This window comes from Ostrea edulis, chromosome 1, assembly GCF_947568905.1.
Source record: "Ostrea edulis chromosome 1, xbOstEdul1.1, whole genome shotgun sequence".
NCBI lineage: Eukaryota > Metazoa > Mollusca > Bivalvia > Ostreida > Ostreidae > Ostrea > Ostrea edulis.
In genome coordinates this window covers 46,919,276-46,937,039 of record NC_079164.1, presented here as the reverse complement: position 1 = coordinate 46,937,039, position 17,764 = coordinate 46,919,276, and the positions used below count along the sequence as shown (strand labels likewise).

The window sequence follows — 17,764 nt, the reverse complement described above, 5'->3', positions numbered from 1 at the left end:
TGTGATTTTATACATTGTGAATTTTCTTTTTAGTATTTTAAAATATATTTCATTTAACAGTATTTATTGTTTTCCATGTAGATACGGAGGACTGATGTGGTCAATTAAGCATGTATTAATTTTGTATCATTTGTATAAAAGTAGCAATAGTTTATGAATATTTTATGCAAATGAGGGAACATTGGAAATTGTTATTACCGATGAGAAGCTGAGATTGACAATGGTTTTTCGAAGGCTGACATTTTTCAATGTTATCCACGCTTGCATGCATTTTGAAAGTATTATATCATATATCATAAACTATTACAGTAAATGAGTTGTTATATATAAACAGAGCGTGGTATGTCTTGATGGTGAACCATACGCGCATGAATTCCGCGCAATCAACATTCTTTTTTGCAATACTACTCATTTTCAAGTACTGTTGATTGTTGCTACATTCTATCACACAGGAGGGCGTGGTTTTACCATCCAAAGGGTGACCGTAATTTTTATCAAATGTTTTCAATCAATGAGGAGTCAATTAATTTTCATGAAAATATTATATTATCATGGAATAAACTGTAGCATCGCAAGAGTGACTTGGGTAATCCAGGGTAGAGGAATTTATCGGCGATATTGTCGATATAAGCATTCCTTCTTGTAGATCAGAAATTGTTAAATATTACATCAATGATAAAATATAATTTGTTTTTGTTAAAAAAAATGTCTCCCAATCTCCCTAATTGTGTTCCAAATTACACCCCTTCCCTTAATGTATTGCATGATATGGATGAGAAAGCATGAACAGTAACATATACATTGTACATTATTAACTGCACTTTTTGCATTGAGGAAAAAGATGGAGAAAAGATTCAACATCGATGTGACCAATGTCAGTGTGTCTTGTGCATGAAAAAACACACTATAAAACACGTCTTTAATCCATCGTAAATTGTAGGAATTGTTTTTACATCGCTGGTCAGAACAATGTGAACATCATTAAATGATAATGAAATATTGTACAACATTTCAAGGCTATGCAATAAGCAATATACAGTGTAGAAGGAGAAGTGTTCACAGGATACTTGACACCCTCCGCCCCTCTTAAATACACTATATATATGACTTTAAGGATAACAATTGGATCCTTCATCCTGACAATATACACATCTGCAAATGGCAATGAAGTATTCCACAACGTTTCAAGTCTACCGGATAAGCCATATAAGAGAAGAATTGTTCACAAGCTATTTCATATCCTCCACCCCTCTTAGATCAACAATAACTTTTAGGAAAATAATTAGATCCCCACGTCCCGATAAGATGTCCATTTACAAATGGCAGTGGAGCATTGTACAAAGTTTCAAGTCTATTCGATAAGCCATACAGGAGTAGAAGCGTTCAAAAGATTTTGTGACAGACAGACGGACGTACTGACAAAAATATAAAAACAATGTCTCACCCTGGAAGAGTGGAGAAATAATTATATGACATATACGCAAATGTGAAAATGTGAGTAAAAACAACAAATACATGTACATAAAGAAGTTTCAAAAAATGACAATAATAAATAAACGAAATGAAAAAAATAAAATAAATATGGCATAAACTAAAAGTTAGTATTACATTGGTTAGAAGGAAAAAAATAGTAGAAGAAGAAAAAAATGATAAAAGAACAAAACAAAAACACACAAAAAGAAAAACCGGTTTGAACATAAGTGAATTACAGTAGATTATTTCACATTTTTAAACATGAAAATAATTAAACAAAACGTTTTATTGCGGTGATAAAGGCTTGTACTGCTTCATATATTTCATACTAATTTTTTGTCCATGATTAGGACTACCATATAACAACAGTTCAAGTGTATGTTGTTGAGTATAGCAATTTGTAATATTCTGTATGGCTTGTAGCAATGCATTTTTTTTTTGTAAACAATCTATATATATCACAATACATGTTCAATATATGCATACCAAGGATCATATAGGAATACAGACAAGTTTTTTATATATATATGAGAGAGAGAGAGAGAGAGAGAGAGAGAGAGAGAGATATCAGGTTCCACCTGTTCCAATGGGTATCAAATTTTTCGCTATCACCATTTTTGTAAAATAGGAATTTTTGTGTTTCTTAAAAGTTTTAAGTAGGATATTGCAAAACGAATGTTCAATGATTTCTCAGTACATCTTGCTGTATAAATATAGTATTTCAACCAAAGGATAAGAGTATTTTGCATACAAAACTTTTTACCAGGAGTACCTAAAATAAGATATTTTTTGGTAAAAACTATACGAAAGTTTGTTTTATCTTCTATGTAAAGTTGAAACTCATCTAGGAATGCTTGAACACAATCACATTCCCACAGTATATGTTCTATTGTCTCTTCCTCTCTGTGACAAAAACGTACACATTTTACAATTTACTTTTTTAATTTTGAATAAAAACGAATTTGTTGCTAAAATTCTGTTATTTATACTGTATTGAAATCATTGGAGTTTGCAGTTTTTAGTTATTTTAAAGGGTAGTACATGTGTATATTGAAAATTTTCCATTTTCTGTTATCAATATCCAAAAGCTGACTCCATCTTATTGTACCTGCAGTCACTGAAGAGTTTTTGTTTAAAAATTCATTTAAAAAACTTTGATTTTTTACACTTCAGTACATTGTAAATGTTTCTTCTAATAAAAGGATTTGGTAATCTTTTAAAGTTAATGTCTGTACCTGACTGCTTAATCCAAGTTTTTATAGCATGGATAATACTTGCATATTCCAAGAAGTTAATTTTTACATTTGGATAACTAGCACTAAAAGTTTCATAGCTAAAAAAAGTACCATCTTCCTCAATAATATCATTAATGTGTCTGATATTATTGTCGAATAAATGTTTATTAAAATACACTTTCTTGCTAATATGGATCATAGGGTTGTAAAACAAAGGTGAATCTGCAGTAACATTAGACTCAGTACAAGTGTTCTGTAATTCGATCCAAGCCTTGGACACATCTATCCAAAATTTGTTTTTAATGACTTTAAAAGTAGATTAGTGTATTCAATCCCACAGGATGTGAATTTATTTAGGTTAAAACTTGATATGAAATTACTCAACCCCCTTGTAGAGATAAGATGTCTTACCCAAAACAATTTCATTGAAGCTATAAATGGTTTTAGATTTATCATTTTTAGACCACCATCCTCATATTTCTTGACAAGTACATCCTCCTTTACCCTGTGGATTGAAGAACCCCACACAAAGGAGAAAAATAGCTTTTCTAATTCTTTACAATATGCAATAGATGGGTTAGGGATGAACATCAAGATATGATTCAACAATGGTAACACTAATGATTTAATAACTGTTATCTTGCCATTGGGAGTTAAATATCTCTTCCCCATTGATTTAGCATAGATTTGATATTTACTAATTTTGGATCATAATTTAATTTAGGTATATTTTGCAAGTCGACATCAAAATGTATTCCTAGTAAAGTTAATTTAGTAGTACTCCAGCAATGATGTTCCTGTGAACAGCTGGCTTTTTTGAAGAGGAAATTCTTTCTTGTCAACACAGTGTGTGCTAGTTTGGTGGGTCTGGATGACAAAATCTTGTTGATGTGTAAAATGTCATTTATTAATGTAAATGACAGATAATATGCAATGGTAAAATTCTTTTGTCACCAAATATTTTTAAGTGAATGTAGTTCGCCAAGGGGTGTGTATCTTTGCTCATTCCAGATTATGTTAGTTGTATTCTGTATTCCCTCCCCTTGAAATTTGAAAATGTAACCAAGTTCAGCAAATTCCTTTCAAATTCTTTTACACTGTACATTACAATGAATATGGTAGATATAAAGAATGAATTATATTTCGTCTCAATGAAGGTTTCAACCAACCCTATATGTAGATGATATCTTCATTGAAATAAAAACAGTCTTTAAATCTGCCAGGGTTTCTAGCAAATCTAAGATCTTCTTACTTTTTCAGAAACTGAAGTAAATATTACATCACCAAGCCTCCATATACTGACCTAGGGATATTAATTACTTCGCATGGATTGGCCACTAATCCAAATATAGTCTGTGCGTAGTAATATAAGTGTTGTGTGAAATCTCATGATTTGTTAAAATTATGAAAATTCTGGATTCTTTCAGTGCAATTTTACTTTTGGTTACCCTTTTGTGTAAGTATATATATGTGTGTAAATATGAGCTGATGAGGCCCTCTGATTGGTGTTAAACAGATAATGATAATTGTTTGTCAAACGGGAATACCTTTCCCACGCTGTTATCGAATGAGGTTTTATATTTTATTATAGAATTGAACTAAATACAAGTGATTTGTCAGCTATATAGCTACAGTGTACATGTACATATACATATTGTTTAATAAATTACGGTTCCCCGTTAATGTCATTAAAACACACTGTATTTTTGTAAACTTTCCGCTCTTTGTCAACATAATGTACTAGAGAGTTATGTAAACAACTTTCTCTGCGGTCAAGCAGTTATATATTTCCATTTCCAATGTTTTTGCCTTAGGTACCTTTATATAGATTGTAATATGATAGCAATTTCCTCATGAATGCGCTGTATTTGTGAACAATGTGCGTATGCATCTTGATACAGGTGTAATATTCAAAATTTGTCTGACCATTAGAAATACCTTAGTTAGGCATTCTAAATATTAAGAATGAAAGAAAGTACTCGTAAGTTATTTGAACTTGTTTCTGATCCTTTTGTATATTATGTATGTACAATAAAATATGTTCAAAACACAAAGAAAGTAAAATTTTAAAAATTTCAGCTTAAATCATGTCCATGCCCCTTTAAAGTGCTACATGTATATTTTGCATATTTTTTAATTACTGTTTTACTGAATGTACATACAATTATTTTTCACATCTCAGTATTCTCCATCAAATCATTAAAGATGTGTTTAGACTATAGTTTAATCTTGGTCTTTATCCTTCAAGTTATGACCAACATGATCTATATTATTTTTATTTTCTATGATTGAAATCCATACTCCATGCAAAACTTACATGTAATTTTTGCGATTTTATTCACAACTGAATACTTATTTTGTGATTTTTAATTGCATGATTTAATATCAAAAATTTTCAAAGGTCCAGGATTTCATTGCAAACTGTCTCTAGTATATTCAATTTGGATATTAAAAAAGCATATATACAATTCAGTAATATTGTTTGTAGGATTTGAATTAAAAGTTTGAAATACTTTTTAATTTTTTTTTTCAATGATTCATTTGCAATGAAATAATATTGCTGTCAAATCAATGTTTGAAAATATAAAAATAAAAAAGTTGGAGTCCTATCAATATGTAAGCCCCCCCCCCCCCCCCAAAATGTGTGTCCGAATGCATTTATACACCGGTCACAACTCCCCAATAAATTTCGATCGGTCCCTTGTATGTCAGAAATGTGATTCTTCATTAGAAATTTATTGTAACCTCACATACACAGACTGTACATAATTTCCCCACAAGCAAGCATGCATTCATACTCTGATTCTATGTCGTTTTATTTCAGACGTTGCTAATTCATATAAAACATTAGAATTTCCAAAGAGAGGGTTCTGCTATAGAATTATGCATGTTAGGAAAGGGGTAAATACTATTCTCTTTAGAGACTTGGACGTGCATATAGCCTTCATGGATATATAGGATATGTCTGTCCACTTCTCTGAAGAGAATAGGTATTTAAACATGTATGTGTTTGTGACATTGCCAATCTGATTGAATACATCCAGCTTTTTACACTAATCTGCGATATTTCACTTGTTGTTATCTATCTGTACTAAAGTGTAGATTGATAATTTGCCGGCATTTTAAAGATTCTATTTCACATATTTTTTTAAATTTGTTTTTCAGATATATCTGGGCCCGGGACAGCAATATATCAAAATAATTTCCAATTTGCCGCTGTACCGATTCCTAAGGGAAACACCAATCTCCTTACAATACAGTGCAAAGGACTGAAGGACCTAATCAATTTTAGTGAAAACACCAGAAGCGTTTTCTCAAATTATGATTTTCTGAAAATTCTTCGCGACGATGGTGAGCGAAATGTTCTTTTACTTACAGACATAAGAGTACTTAAAGTCATACAACATTTTGATTTGAACTGTTTTATTCGTGTATATATAGAAATAAATAGGATTAGGCAGCAGGCACAATGCCTATATAAGTCCTCTCCACAGGTAAAGGGTCAGTTATGACAGAATATAATTAATATAGTGCATGAAGATATCAACAAAATGATTGAAGAAAAAAAGCTTACAAATAAGAGAGAAGAATGAAAGAATTATAAACAAAGAGAATAGGTCCATTGCCTCCTCATGTGTGTAAGAAACGACTGAAAGGGGTAAAAATGCAAAAGACTAGTGCTTTTAATCCAATTTTGTTTTATATTTATAAAGCGTGGTTGATCTTTGGGCGTTAACTCTTGATCATGATATTAATAATATCTCTTTGTTTCAACCTATACAAGTCCTATTTTGTTTTTATGTCCCCTCAAAGAAATGGGGCAGACATATTGCTTTGCACCTGTCGGTCGGTAGACCACATGTTGTCTGCTCAATATCTTGAGAACCATTCACTTGATCGTAATGATATTTCATATGTGGGTTGGTTATGAGTAGAAGAGGACCCCTATTGGTTTTCAGGTCAAAAGGTCAATCTACTCTGGACATAGGAATATTCTGTCCGCTCAATATCTTGAGAACCCTTTGCTTGACAGATATCAAACTTGGTACATTGGTATATCTTCAAGAAAAGATGACCCCTATGAATTATGAGGTCTTATAGTCAAAGGTCAAGAGTCAAACTGGACATAGGAATAAATATAATGTCCACTCAATATCTTGAGAACCCTTTGCTTGACAGACATCAAACTTGGTACTCTGGTATATCTTTAGGAGAAGTTGACCCTCGTGATTTTGAAATCACATGGTCAAGGGTCAAATTGGACATAGGAATATTCTGTCCACTCAATATGTTGAGAGCCCTTTGCTTGAAAGATATCAAACTTGGTACACTGGTACATTTTCAGGGAAAGATGACTCCTATTGATTTTGAGGTCACATGGTCAAGGGTCAAACTGGACATAGGAATATACTGTCCGCTCAATATCTTGAAAACCCTTTGCTTGACAGACATCAAACTTGGTACACAGGTACATCCTCAGGAGAAGATGACCCCTATTGATTTTGAAGGCTAAACTGGACATAGTAATATATTGTCTCCTGTATTTCAAGAATTATTTACACCAAAATTGGTACACTGGTACAGAATAAGGAGTAGATGACCCCTATTGATTTTTAGGTCACATGGTCAATCCACTCATGACATCGGAAGATATTGTCTGCTCAATATCTTAAATTGGTGATACTACTATTAATTAAATGATGCATGTGTATAACCCTTTCCAATTTTGCACCATGGGGGGCATACATGTTTTACAAACATCTTTTGGTGGGTTTTTTTTGGGGGGGGGATTATTTTTGATAAATATTATTCATTCCCATCTATATATACAAATATATATATTATAATAGTGATCGACATCTGCACATCAAACGAGCAGATATAGTAGGTATAAGATTGAAAAGAATTTATTGTCACTTCACGTATAAATTCACAATAAATGTATATGCAATATACCGTGTATTCAGGCACCTGATCCTGTATATGTAATATACGTATTCAGGCACCTGATCCTGTATATGTAATATACGTATTCAGGCACCTAATTCTGTATATGCAATATACCGTGTATTCAGGCACCTGATCCTGTATATGTAATATACGTATTCAGGCACCTGATCCTGTATATGCAATATACCGTGTATTCAGGCACCTGATTCTGTATATGCAATATACCGTGTATTCAGGCACCTGATCCTGTATATGTAATATACGTATTCAGGCACCTGATCCTGTATATGTAATATACCGTGTATTCAGACACCTGATTCAGTGTATGCAATATACCGTGTATTCAGGCACCTGATTCTGTATATGCAATATACCGTGTACTCAGGCACCTGATCCTGTATATGCAATACACTGTGTATTCAGGCACCTGATCCCTTTTCTGGTATGTCCAGGGGTCCTTGTTTCCCCTTCTCTTAATTTTGTATTCTTTACGGGATTGATCACTGTTCGTTATCTTCATTTGTTTATACACTACACAGAAGTGTATCATATGTTTATAAAGTGTAGGTACTAGATATTTTCAATTGTATATATGTACCTGCAATTATCTGATGTAGATATGTTGTGGAAGAACGACCAAAAAAAAAAAAAAAAAAAAAAAAGGAAAATGGGTAGATAGTGGAACAGACAAGTAAACAGAGTTCATGTGTGTTAATTAAGATTTTGATATAAATACATAATTATCTTAATTAAGAGTTTGATATAAATACATAATTATCTTAATTAAGAGTTTGATATAAATTTGTTATGGTATATAACAGGTATCTGTGGTTTCAAACATAAGCAGTCAGCTTCCTAAAACATGTCACAGATATTTCTCACTGTCTTTCATATTTTGAATATCTATGATTCTTCAACAAGTACTTCTCAGTTTGAATTCTGACTTACTACATGTAGCAACGGACAATAGATCAATATGTATCACCAACAGTTTTATGTACTAAACCCCTTGGCACGAAGAGAGTGGCTGAAGTTTGAAATAAAAGTAAGTTCAATTTGTGGCCGTCATAGAGCTGCTAAACTTTCAAAACCAGTCAATTACAGTCAAACGTGAATAGCTGATATATAGTAGACACATTGCCTATTCAGCTTAACATCTGATATAATCAATCAATTTCATCCAAAAGTGATCAAGGATTAATTGATTGTGTCTTGTTTAATGTCCCCTCAAGAATTTTTCACTCATATGGAGACGTCACCAAGACCGGTGAAGGGTTTCAAATTTAGGCCTATGCTCAGCGCTTACAGCCATTGAGCAGTGAGGGTTCTTTAGCGTGCCACACGTACTGTGATACGATACATCCGTTTTTAAGGTCATTTCCGAGGACCCGTGATATTCACACCAGATGCCGAGCGTTTGGCGATGGAACTGTCACTACCTGTTTTAACGGTTTAGGTTGTCGCGGCTGGGATTCGAACCCCGGTCTTCCACATGCGGAGCGAACGCTTTAGCCTCTAGACTGATCAAGAAAAGTAATAACGATTTAATTACGAAAAATGATCATAAGATGTTATACATACACGTCATACAGACTGTAGACTCTTTTTTCTTTTAGATACAACAATGGATTTGTTGAAATTATCAGATGGCTCGTTATCAGGATCCTGGTGGAATATTTTCCACTCAAAGTTTACAACTGGAATGCAAGAAAGTGACTGCAAAATCGCTGACATTATATGACTTTTTTGACCCAGTGCGGACGATTAGCTGTAATTTTAATGAGTTAGGTAAGTGATGAACCTTACAAAAATCTTTCTCTATATTTTATTGTTAAGTGCATATATCGTCGACTGTCCTATTTCGGCGACTGACCAGAATCGGTGACCTTTGTTTACGTGTGCGCGTTGTCGTTTCCGGGTGTAGATTTCGTCATCAATTTCGCCTTTAAGTTAGTGTTTGCAAACATATATAGAGTACGTCTTCAACTTTTCCCCGAAAATGAACTAGAAGGAGAGTATGCAAAAAATCAAGACGAGCACTCCAAAAATAAGCCCATTTACTTATTACTTTTTCAAGCAAACCTTCAAATTAATATAAAGTATACAAAAAGTCTAGAATTCTACACTGTTATTTTATTCATTGATGTTTAGTTGCACATTCCTCCTGTATATACGTTTTAACAGTTACAAACTTTTGGCAAACCTGTATTAACAATGGTCACCGAAATAGGTGACGTCACCGTTTTAGGACCACAAAGTGACATGTTTTTTGTTACGAAAATATATTCAATTAACGTATCAATGAATTTGGAATTTTTGGATGAACGTAAAGGAATTTAATTACTTTAAAGGTAGGAGTGTGATTTATTTATTTAATCCAAGTGATTAATGACAAAATCGCGGTTTATCATTAAGGTCACCGAAACTGGTCAGTCGACGATATGTATCTTGGAGTTGCCTATTTGTCAAAAGTACTGAAGAAAAAAGACCATTAAATGTTTACACATGATCAAACAAGAATTGCATCACTAAACGTCTAGCAGTTCCTACAACGATCTCGTGGAACATCTTTTGACACATACATGTATGAGTCTGGTAGCTCAATCTGGATTTAGTTTCCAGTTGAGTCAAAAATGATATTCAATGTATTAGACTAAATATCTGATTCTTTAATGAACAATGGCGAAAATTAGATGTGAAATTAAGTCACAACTCTTCCAGATTGCATCTTAAAAACTAAAATCCATTCTCAAGATACATGCTAAAACGATGTTATTTTTACTGGGGTACATTGTTATCTTTACTGGAGTACATTGTTATATTTACTGGAGTACATTGTTATCTTTACTGGAGTATATTGTTATCTTTACTGGAGTACATTGTTATATTTACTGGAGTACATTGTTATCTTTACTGGAGTACATAGTTATCTTTACTGGAGTACATTGTTATCTTTTCTGGAGTACATTGTTATCTTTACTGGAGTACATTATTATCTTTACTGGAGTACATTGTTATATTTACTGGAGTACATTGTCATCTTTACTGGAGTACATTGTTATCTTTACTGGAGTACATTGTTATCTCTTCTGGAGTACATTGTCATCTTTACTAGAGTACATTGTTATCTTTACTGGAGTACATTATTATTTTTACTGGAGTACATTGTTATCTTTACTGGAGTACATTGTTATCTCTACTGGAGTACATTGTTATCTTTACTGGAGTACATTGTTATCTTTACTGGAGTACATTGTTATCTTTACTGAAGTACATTGTTATCTTTACTGGAGTACATTGTTATCTTTACTGGAGTACATTGTTATCTTTACTGGAGTACATTATTATCTTTACTGGAGTACATTGTTATCTTTATTGAAGTACATTATTATCTTTACTGTAGTACATTATTTTCTTTATTGGAGTACATTGTTATCATTACTGGAGTACATTGTTATATTTCAGATTGTAGTGGAGTACCCTTTGCTAGAGACCTTTGTGTTCCGTGTAAATCGTACTGCCCTTCAAATATGACATGTTTGGTTCTGACTGGAAAATGTAATTCTTTGTACACACTTAGGAATGAGAGTGGCACAGATGTTGAACGGGCATTGCGTTGTCCAAAGGGATATAGAGGAGAAAACTGCAGTGACGGTACGATGCTCTGGTATTAATATGAATATATTATCATCATTTCTGAGAATTTTATTTCATTTCATATGATCTTAAATCAATGGAAACAAAAAAATCATTTACACTTAAGCACCAGGAATATTTTTAATGACATTTATTGCTTAAATGAGGCGGATACTTCCGTGTACATGTATATGTGATACATACAACAGCCTACTGTAATCATGTGCGTGCATGCTATTTTTATCGTATGATGATGCAGCTTTTGGATTATTCTTATTGATAAATTGATTGAATAACACATTTCTCACTTTCAGATTATCGTAGTGTTTAAAATCTGCTTTCAGCACTAAGTGTAACTAAATAGATGTGAAAAGGTTGTGGCATGCAGTACAAATATTGACAACCTATACATGTGTTATTACATCGTTCCATATCAGTCAGAATATAGATATAAGCTATAAATTCTAAAGTGTCACTAGACTGTAAATGCGATTGGTACGTGATCAAATTAACTTTATGATATTACCTGATCAAATTGATACTATTAACCAATCACATTTACTCTATGACTCTTCGGCTTGTGCAAGATTTTATCACATGACCCATTGCCATGAAAAGGTAAAGATAACGAACAGTGATCAATCTCATAACTCCTATGAGAAATACAAAGTTGGGAGTTGGACAAGCAAGAACCCGTTTATATACCAGAGGTGGGATCCGTCGCCAAGGAGCAGTAAGCATCCCCTGCTGACCAGTCAAACCCGTCGTGAGCCGTATATCTTGATCAGGTAAACAAAGTAATCCATAGTCAGAATCAGTATGCCAAAAACGGCCTACAAATCGGTATGAAACACGTCAGACAGCATTTGTCCCAAAGAATGTCGTATTGGCAAACTAGATCGTTATAACGACCATAGAGTTTGCGATATGCTGACTTCAAACGAGACTGTTAAAACCCCTGCAGCATCAACTTGTTTATCAGTAGCCTGTCTTGATTGAAAAACTGATCATATGCAGAACAAGCTTTTGCATGTCAAATCAGTTGAGAGATATAAACACCATATGCAGGTAATAATGGAATAAGACCCCAGTGACATTTGTGATTTTAAGATTCCAAAGACTTTAATTTACTCTGATACACGAAGGATTGAATAAAGTGGGCGTTTTGAATTTATCCAAGCATTTATATTCTAACTATTCAATTCCCTGTGGTTTGGACATTCAATATCTTTTGCCTATTTAGTATGTGACCTGGGATTCTATGGAAAGCTATGCGACTCTCGGTGTAGTAGTCACTGTTTACAAGGCGATTGCCATCACGTGAATGGCACGTGCTTAAAGGGTTGTAACTCTGGCTGGAAAGGAGATAAATGCGACTCACCTGGTACGTAGCACCATCGTCGAATTGACCCTATAGAGGCTTAGCATATAATACATTTTTGAGTTACTTTACTTTGTCCTTTTGAATGTTTTGTCATTTGCTGGGTTCATCTGACAGACTGTCCCAAAGGTCAGTACGGGGAGGGTTGTACTGGAGTCTGCAGTCCTAACTGTGAATATCGTTGTTCCTCCAAAGACGGTGTGTGTTATTGTAGCAGAGGATGGCAGAGCATCAAATACCGAGGAGTTCTTTGTAACAAACGTGAGTACAACCAAATAGCAGAATGGGAAGGACATCATGGTCCTACAGAGTCCGTAGTGTCGTAAGCTTGGATCCAGAGGGGAACAGGATATCCAAACTCTCTCCCAAGATCTCTCAAAAATACTAGTATATATATCTGCCTATTTTTATGCAGTTTCAGTTGTAAAATATTAATTGTTAGATCCCAAGTTCAGGTTAGACTCTCTTTAAAATATTACAGGGGTGGATCCTCCGGGAACATTTTCTGAATCCGAACATATGTCGTTAGAAAACATGATCCATATTTTCTGGCTGTCTCCTTTAAGAAAGAGTTGCAGTCATGTTGCACATCACTTTAAAAGTATATGTAATGGTAGCGTGCTTGATTTATGAATATTTTCCTTGTGCATCTTCATAAATTGATAAATTTTCTTTTGGCAAAGCGTGTAAGCCAGGGACGCATGGCAGCGGATGTACAGAAACCTGTGGAAAATGTCGTCAGGGAACCACCTGTTTCCCTAACAACGGGTCATGCCCAGACGGCTGTGATAAACCTGGATACTATTTTAGAAAATACTCAGAGTGTACTTGGGGTCAGTAAAAGGAATTTGGTGGATCAAGTAAAATATAATTAGTACCTGTTATCACTTCCAAACGATTTGCAGTACAACACTTATAGCAAATCATTGACTTGTTTTAATTTCACGGTTAAATCACGTGAGCCCTGTTAAATTCATAGACACAGCACGAAGCAATTGATTGAAATTTTGACTACTAGAGACTTGTGTTTCATGATCCCGTGGCCTATGGTAAGGGAGTCTCAGTTACTTGTTGTCAAAGGGCCTAACTCCTGGATAACTATTATATGCATGTATATTTATAGATTACTGAATTAGTTCATCTCTATGCAAAGCCAACTTCATTTCCATCTACGGATGCCCACCATTTCTATCCACATGTTTTCCTCTGCTATTATCGAACTAAAGAACAATATGAAATGTTTATCAATAAACTTTCCAATTTTTGTTGACAAGAATGTATTATGACATAGCTTCATAACAGGAAAAGCATTGCCATGATGTTTATGCGGATGTATCTTTGACTACAGAATTAGAATCGAGATTTTTAAGCAAATGCAGACGTAGTTATGGGATTAATTGCGAGAAGAACTGTAGCGATTCCTGCCTGAACAGAAGGTGTAGGAACACTGACGGAATGTGTCTGAGATGTCCCCCTGGATACCAAGGCTTCAACTGTACATCAGGTACTGTGTTACAGAAAAGGCCTCTAGTTGCAATGCTTTATAAGTATTAAGGAAACAAGAGAACTAAGAGTCAGTGTGAATGTGATAATTAGGGATTATCTCTATTGGGAAATGAATGAGATACCGAATGCCTAAAATCACTAAATTTACCTCTATATCATTCTTTTGTACATAGCAGAAGTTCTCAAATTTTGTTTACTAGTCAGATAAACAGGAATAATATAATTTTCCATCTTTAATCCTTTTTCTAGAGTGTAGTATTGGGACATTTGGAGACAACTGCAACAGTAAATGTCATTGTGAGGGTGGAAGCGCCTGTAACCATATAACTGGAAAATGCCCTGGCAAATGTGACCCCAGATTTCATGGTGAAAGTTGTGATCGTAAAGGTGACGTAATCAGAGTACACATTTATGTAATTTGCTAATTTTTATTTATATTAAAGGTCATAACTTGTAATCATTTTGAAATATATAATTATGTACTTTGCATCAGTGTGTGAACCTGGTTTGTATGGAAGGAATTGTGACAAGTGGTGCTTTTGCAAAAAGGGGGAGTCATGTGACTGGGAAACCGGAAGATGTAAAGGCGCATGTCAAAAAGGGTGGCGGTATTCATCATGTGATATAAGAGGTTCGTCAAGACATCTGAATGGAGTAGTAGAGACATACATGTATGTCTGCTGTCTATATTGTGTAAACTGAAAGGCTGACTTTGTTAAGAGTGATAAATGTGAATATGAATATAAATGCCCTTTCCTCTTTATTACAACCACATTAAATGAAAACCAAAGGAATACTTACAGATAAATTACATTCACAATCATTATTAGCATAGATTTATCATTTTTAATAGGTTATACAAAACGTTTTTGGTTTGAACACATATAATTTATAGTTCCATTTTTTTTATAAAAGTGAAAAAGCATGCAAATTGCTTATAGCTTACTTTATGATTAATTAAAAATCTTACGAAGGACAGCTTTATCAATATATTTATTTCATTTTTTGTTTCAGATGAGTGTTACTATCCAGAATGTAAGAATTTTATTACTAGATATATGTTGATATCAATATTGACGTTTGTACTTTGGTATATCATAAAGTCTTAGTGGATTTTTACACTAGAATTACTGACATGCGATTGTTTGTTTCTAGATGATCGCGTTTCGCCCACATGGGATCCAAAAAGCATCGGGATCGGCATTGCCCTAGGATTTGTTGCAACGTTTTTTGTCGCTTGTTGTGGTGGGATCTATTCCAAGACGTTCAAAGGCGTTTAAGTAGATAAAGATGTATTTAGGGGTATTTAAAACTGATGTGCAAATTTTGTTTTGATCTATTCATTTTATTTTATCTTTTTGCAAATTAAATAGCATCTTTTTTATACTCCCGTGAAAGTTTATTCATATCGACTCTCCAAACGTAGTTCAAACCATGATGAAAATACAGCTACCTTCACCATACAATCTCCAGTACACTCGGTGAGGAATCAATCGCCATCCTTATTTGTACTAGGAGATAATGGTATAATTCTTTATATGTAGGAAGTTATCGATGTAGGCGTGTACATTTTGCGCGTATCTATGGTCATCCTTTTTGTCCACGTTTCATTTGCTAGAATCTTTTCTTTTTGGCTTCAGTGTGACTATTGATAGTACAAAATTGAATTGGAATTTTTCTTCTCTTCTGTCGCCAAACACTTTGGTGCATACTGAAAACCTTTAATATCCAAACATTACTACAGACAAAATTGGCAAATACATGTACATGTATATGAAAATTCAAGTATGTGGAAAAATTATTCCATGCTTATATATGTGCAGTGAAGTTTCACTTTCTTCAAGACTTGTAACATGTTAGTATGCCGATTAGGCGGATCAACGAAAAGGGCTATGACGTTTTGATCGTACCGCGTTTATATATATATATATATATATATATACATGTATATATATATATATATATATATATATATATATATATATATATAAACGTAAGGCTGGGTGTTATAATTGTTTGTTTGTGCTTTATATTAAATATTCTATACAATTGCATCGAGAGATCCACTCTCCTTATAAAATATCTTAAACACTGAATGACACAGCGACTGTGTGAGATTGCATCAGTGTGTATAAGTAGCGCTTTAGGAGCATAACAAAACTTCCTTTTTTAGGGAATTCGTTGTGGCCGAGTGGACTTACGCACTGGTTTGACAATCTTGCTAGGCGGTGGGTGCCGTACGTCGCTGGTTCGACCCCGGGGCTGGGGCGAAAATTTTCAGTACTTAGTTGTGATTATTTAGTGCTTTATATATATATATATATATATATATATATATATATATATCATAGTGTTGTGTACAATATGTGGTTTTGATCAGTTGGCCATATATATTTTGCTTTGAATGAAGTTGATATGAATGCATATCAGTAGTTTCTGTAAGTACTTATAATGTGTTTGTAATGATTAATAGATTATAAAAGCAATTGTCAAAATATCGTATGTAATTGAATATTAGATGAATATATGTTAGTGGCATTAAAAAAAGATTAGGTTTATTTCCTAAGCAATTAGCTAGTTACTAGTCAATTACTCAAATCTATTATGATCTGAATTGTTCTCTCTCCTAAATATATGGAGTACCGGAGCTTGTTCGAGCTTCTTTGTTCGAGGTAGTGAAATGGGCATCTTATAATGCCTATATGAGTTATATGTAGCCATCACATGCTGACAGCCGTATATGCATGCTTCAAGTGTGTTTCATACGAATGAATGGATGTGATATTGCTTGACTGGTGCGATCAATCTTAACACTCTATTTCGCCCACATTATTCGTTTGAATCAAATGCTACATGTATTCCAGTGACCGTGTTACCTTCGTGTTTGTTGAACAAACATTCTTTTGATAGGTACTGCATGGTTTTAAAATTATTTACATATCTATTTCCCGTTTTAATGTATGATTTTTAACTGTTTTCGGATTGTATGTACATGTGTAGATTGTTTTGAATAAATTTATATATTTTAATTTGGGTTATTGTATCTGAACTATGCCATTTGAATGTAACAATTTTTCAAGACCACGTGAACACTTTTTAAACGTCAGTCTTTAAACCAGACGTATTATGGTATGACAATCCTGTCCGTCCGTCTGTCCCGCTTCGTGTCCGGCTCATGACTTAAATACTAGTACTATGAGACCTAGAATCATCAAACTTTATCAGCTGATACATCTTGGATAGAGGGTGGGTCACACTTTAAAGTTAGGCCACTGTGACCTTTGATTAAGACGATATAGCAAAATCATGTCCGACTCGTAACTGGACAATTATTAATGACGCGTCATGAGACTTTGGGTCCAAATGAGGTATATTGCGTAATAGAGAAATAACGTCACAAATATCGTATCTTGTTCAGCACGTTATTTTTATTTCCATAAGACTGATCCAAGACGAAAATCACGGACTGAAGAAACGAACAGGCTTATTTGATTTATTCAACAATAATCAAAACTTATTTCTTCTGTAAGATCAAAATCAAGCATCGATAAACAAGGAATATCATATTATCATGAATATCATA

At 33.7% G+C, this 17,764-nt stretch overlaps 1 protein-coding gene across 2 annotated transcripts; it reads left to right on the top strand.

Moving 5' to 3' along the window:
- Positions 1–4,003: 4,003 nt before the first annotated feature.
- LOC125652478 (multiple epidermal growth factor-like domains protein 10) lies at positions 4,004–17,210 on the top strand. Of its 2 annotated transcripts, XM_048881710.2 has the most exons (13): positions 4,004–4,164; positions 5,874–6,059; positions 9,275–9,446; positions 11,124–11,312; positions 12,538–12,678; positions 12,793–12,936; positions 13,359–13,508; positions 14,024–14,179; positions 14,431–14,568; positions 14,675–14,812; positions 15,196–15,216; positions 15,337–15,483; positions 16,355–17,210. In XM_048881710.2, exons 3-12 carry the CDS (start codon positions 9,305–9,307, stop codon positions 15,459–15,461), a joined length of 1,344 nt encoding a protein of 447 aa, XP_048737667.2. In that variant the 5' UTR covers positions 4,004–4,164; positions 5,874–6,059; positions 9,275–9,304; the 3' UTR covers positions 15,462–15,483; positions 16,355–17,210. The 2 variants fall into 2 exon arrangements, with proteins under 2 accessions (XP_048737667.2, XP_048737660.2); XM_048881703.2 differs by having other exon boundaries at positions 15,337–17,210.
- The last annotated feature ends 554 nt before the right edge of the window (positions 17,211–17,764 follow it).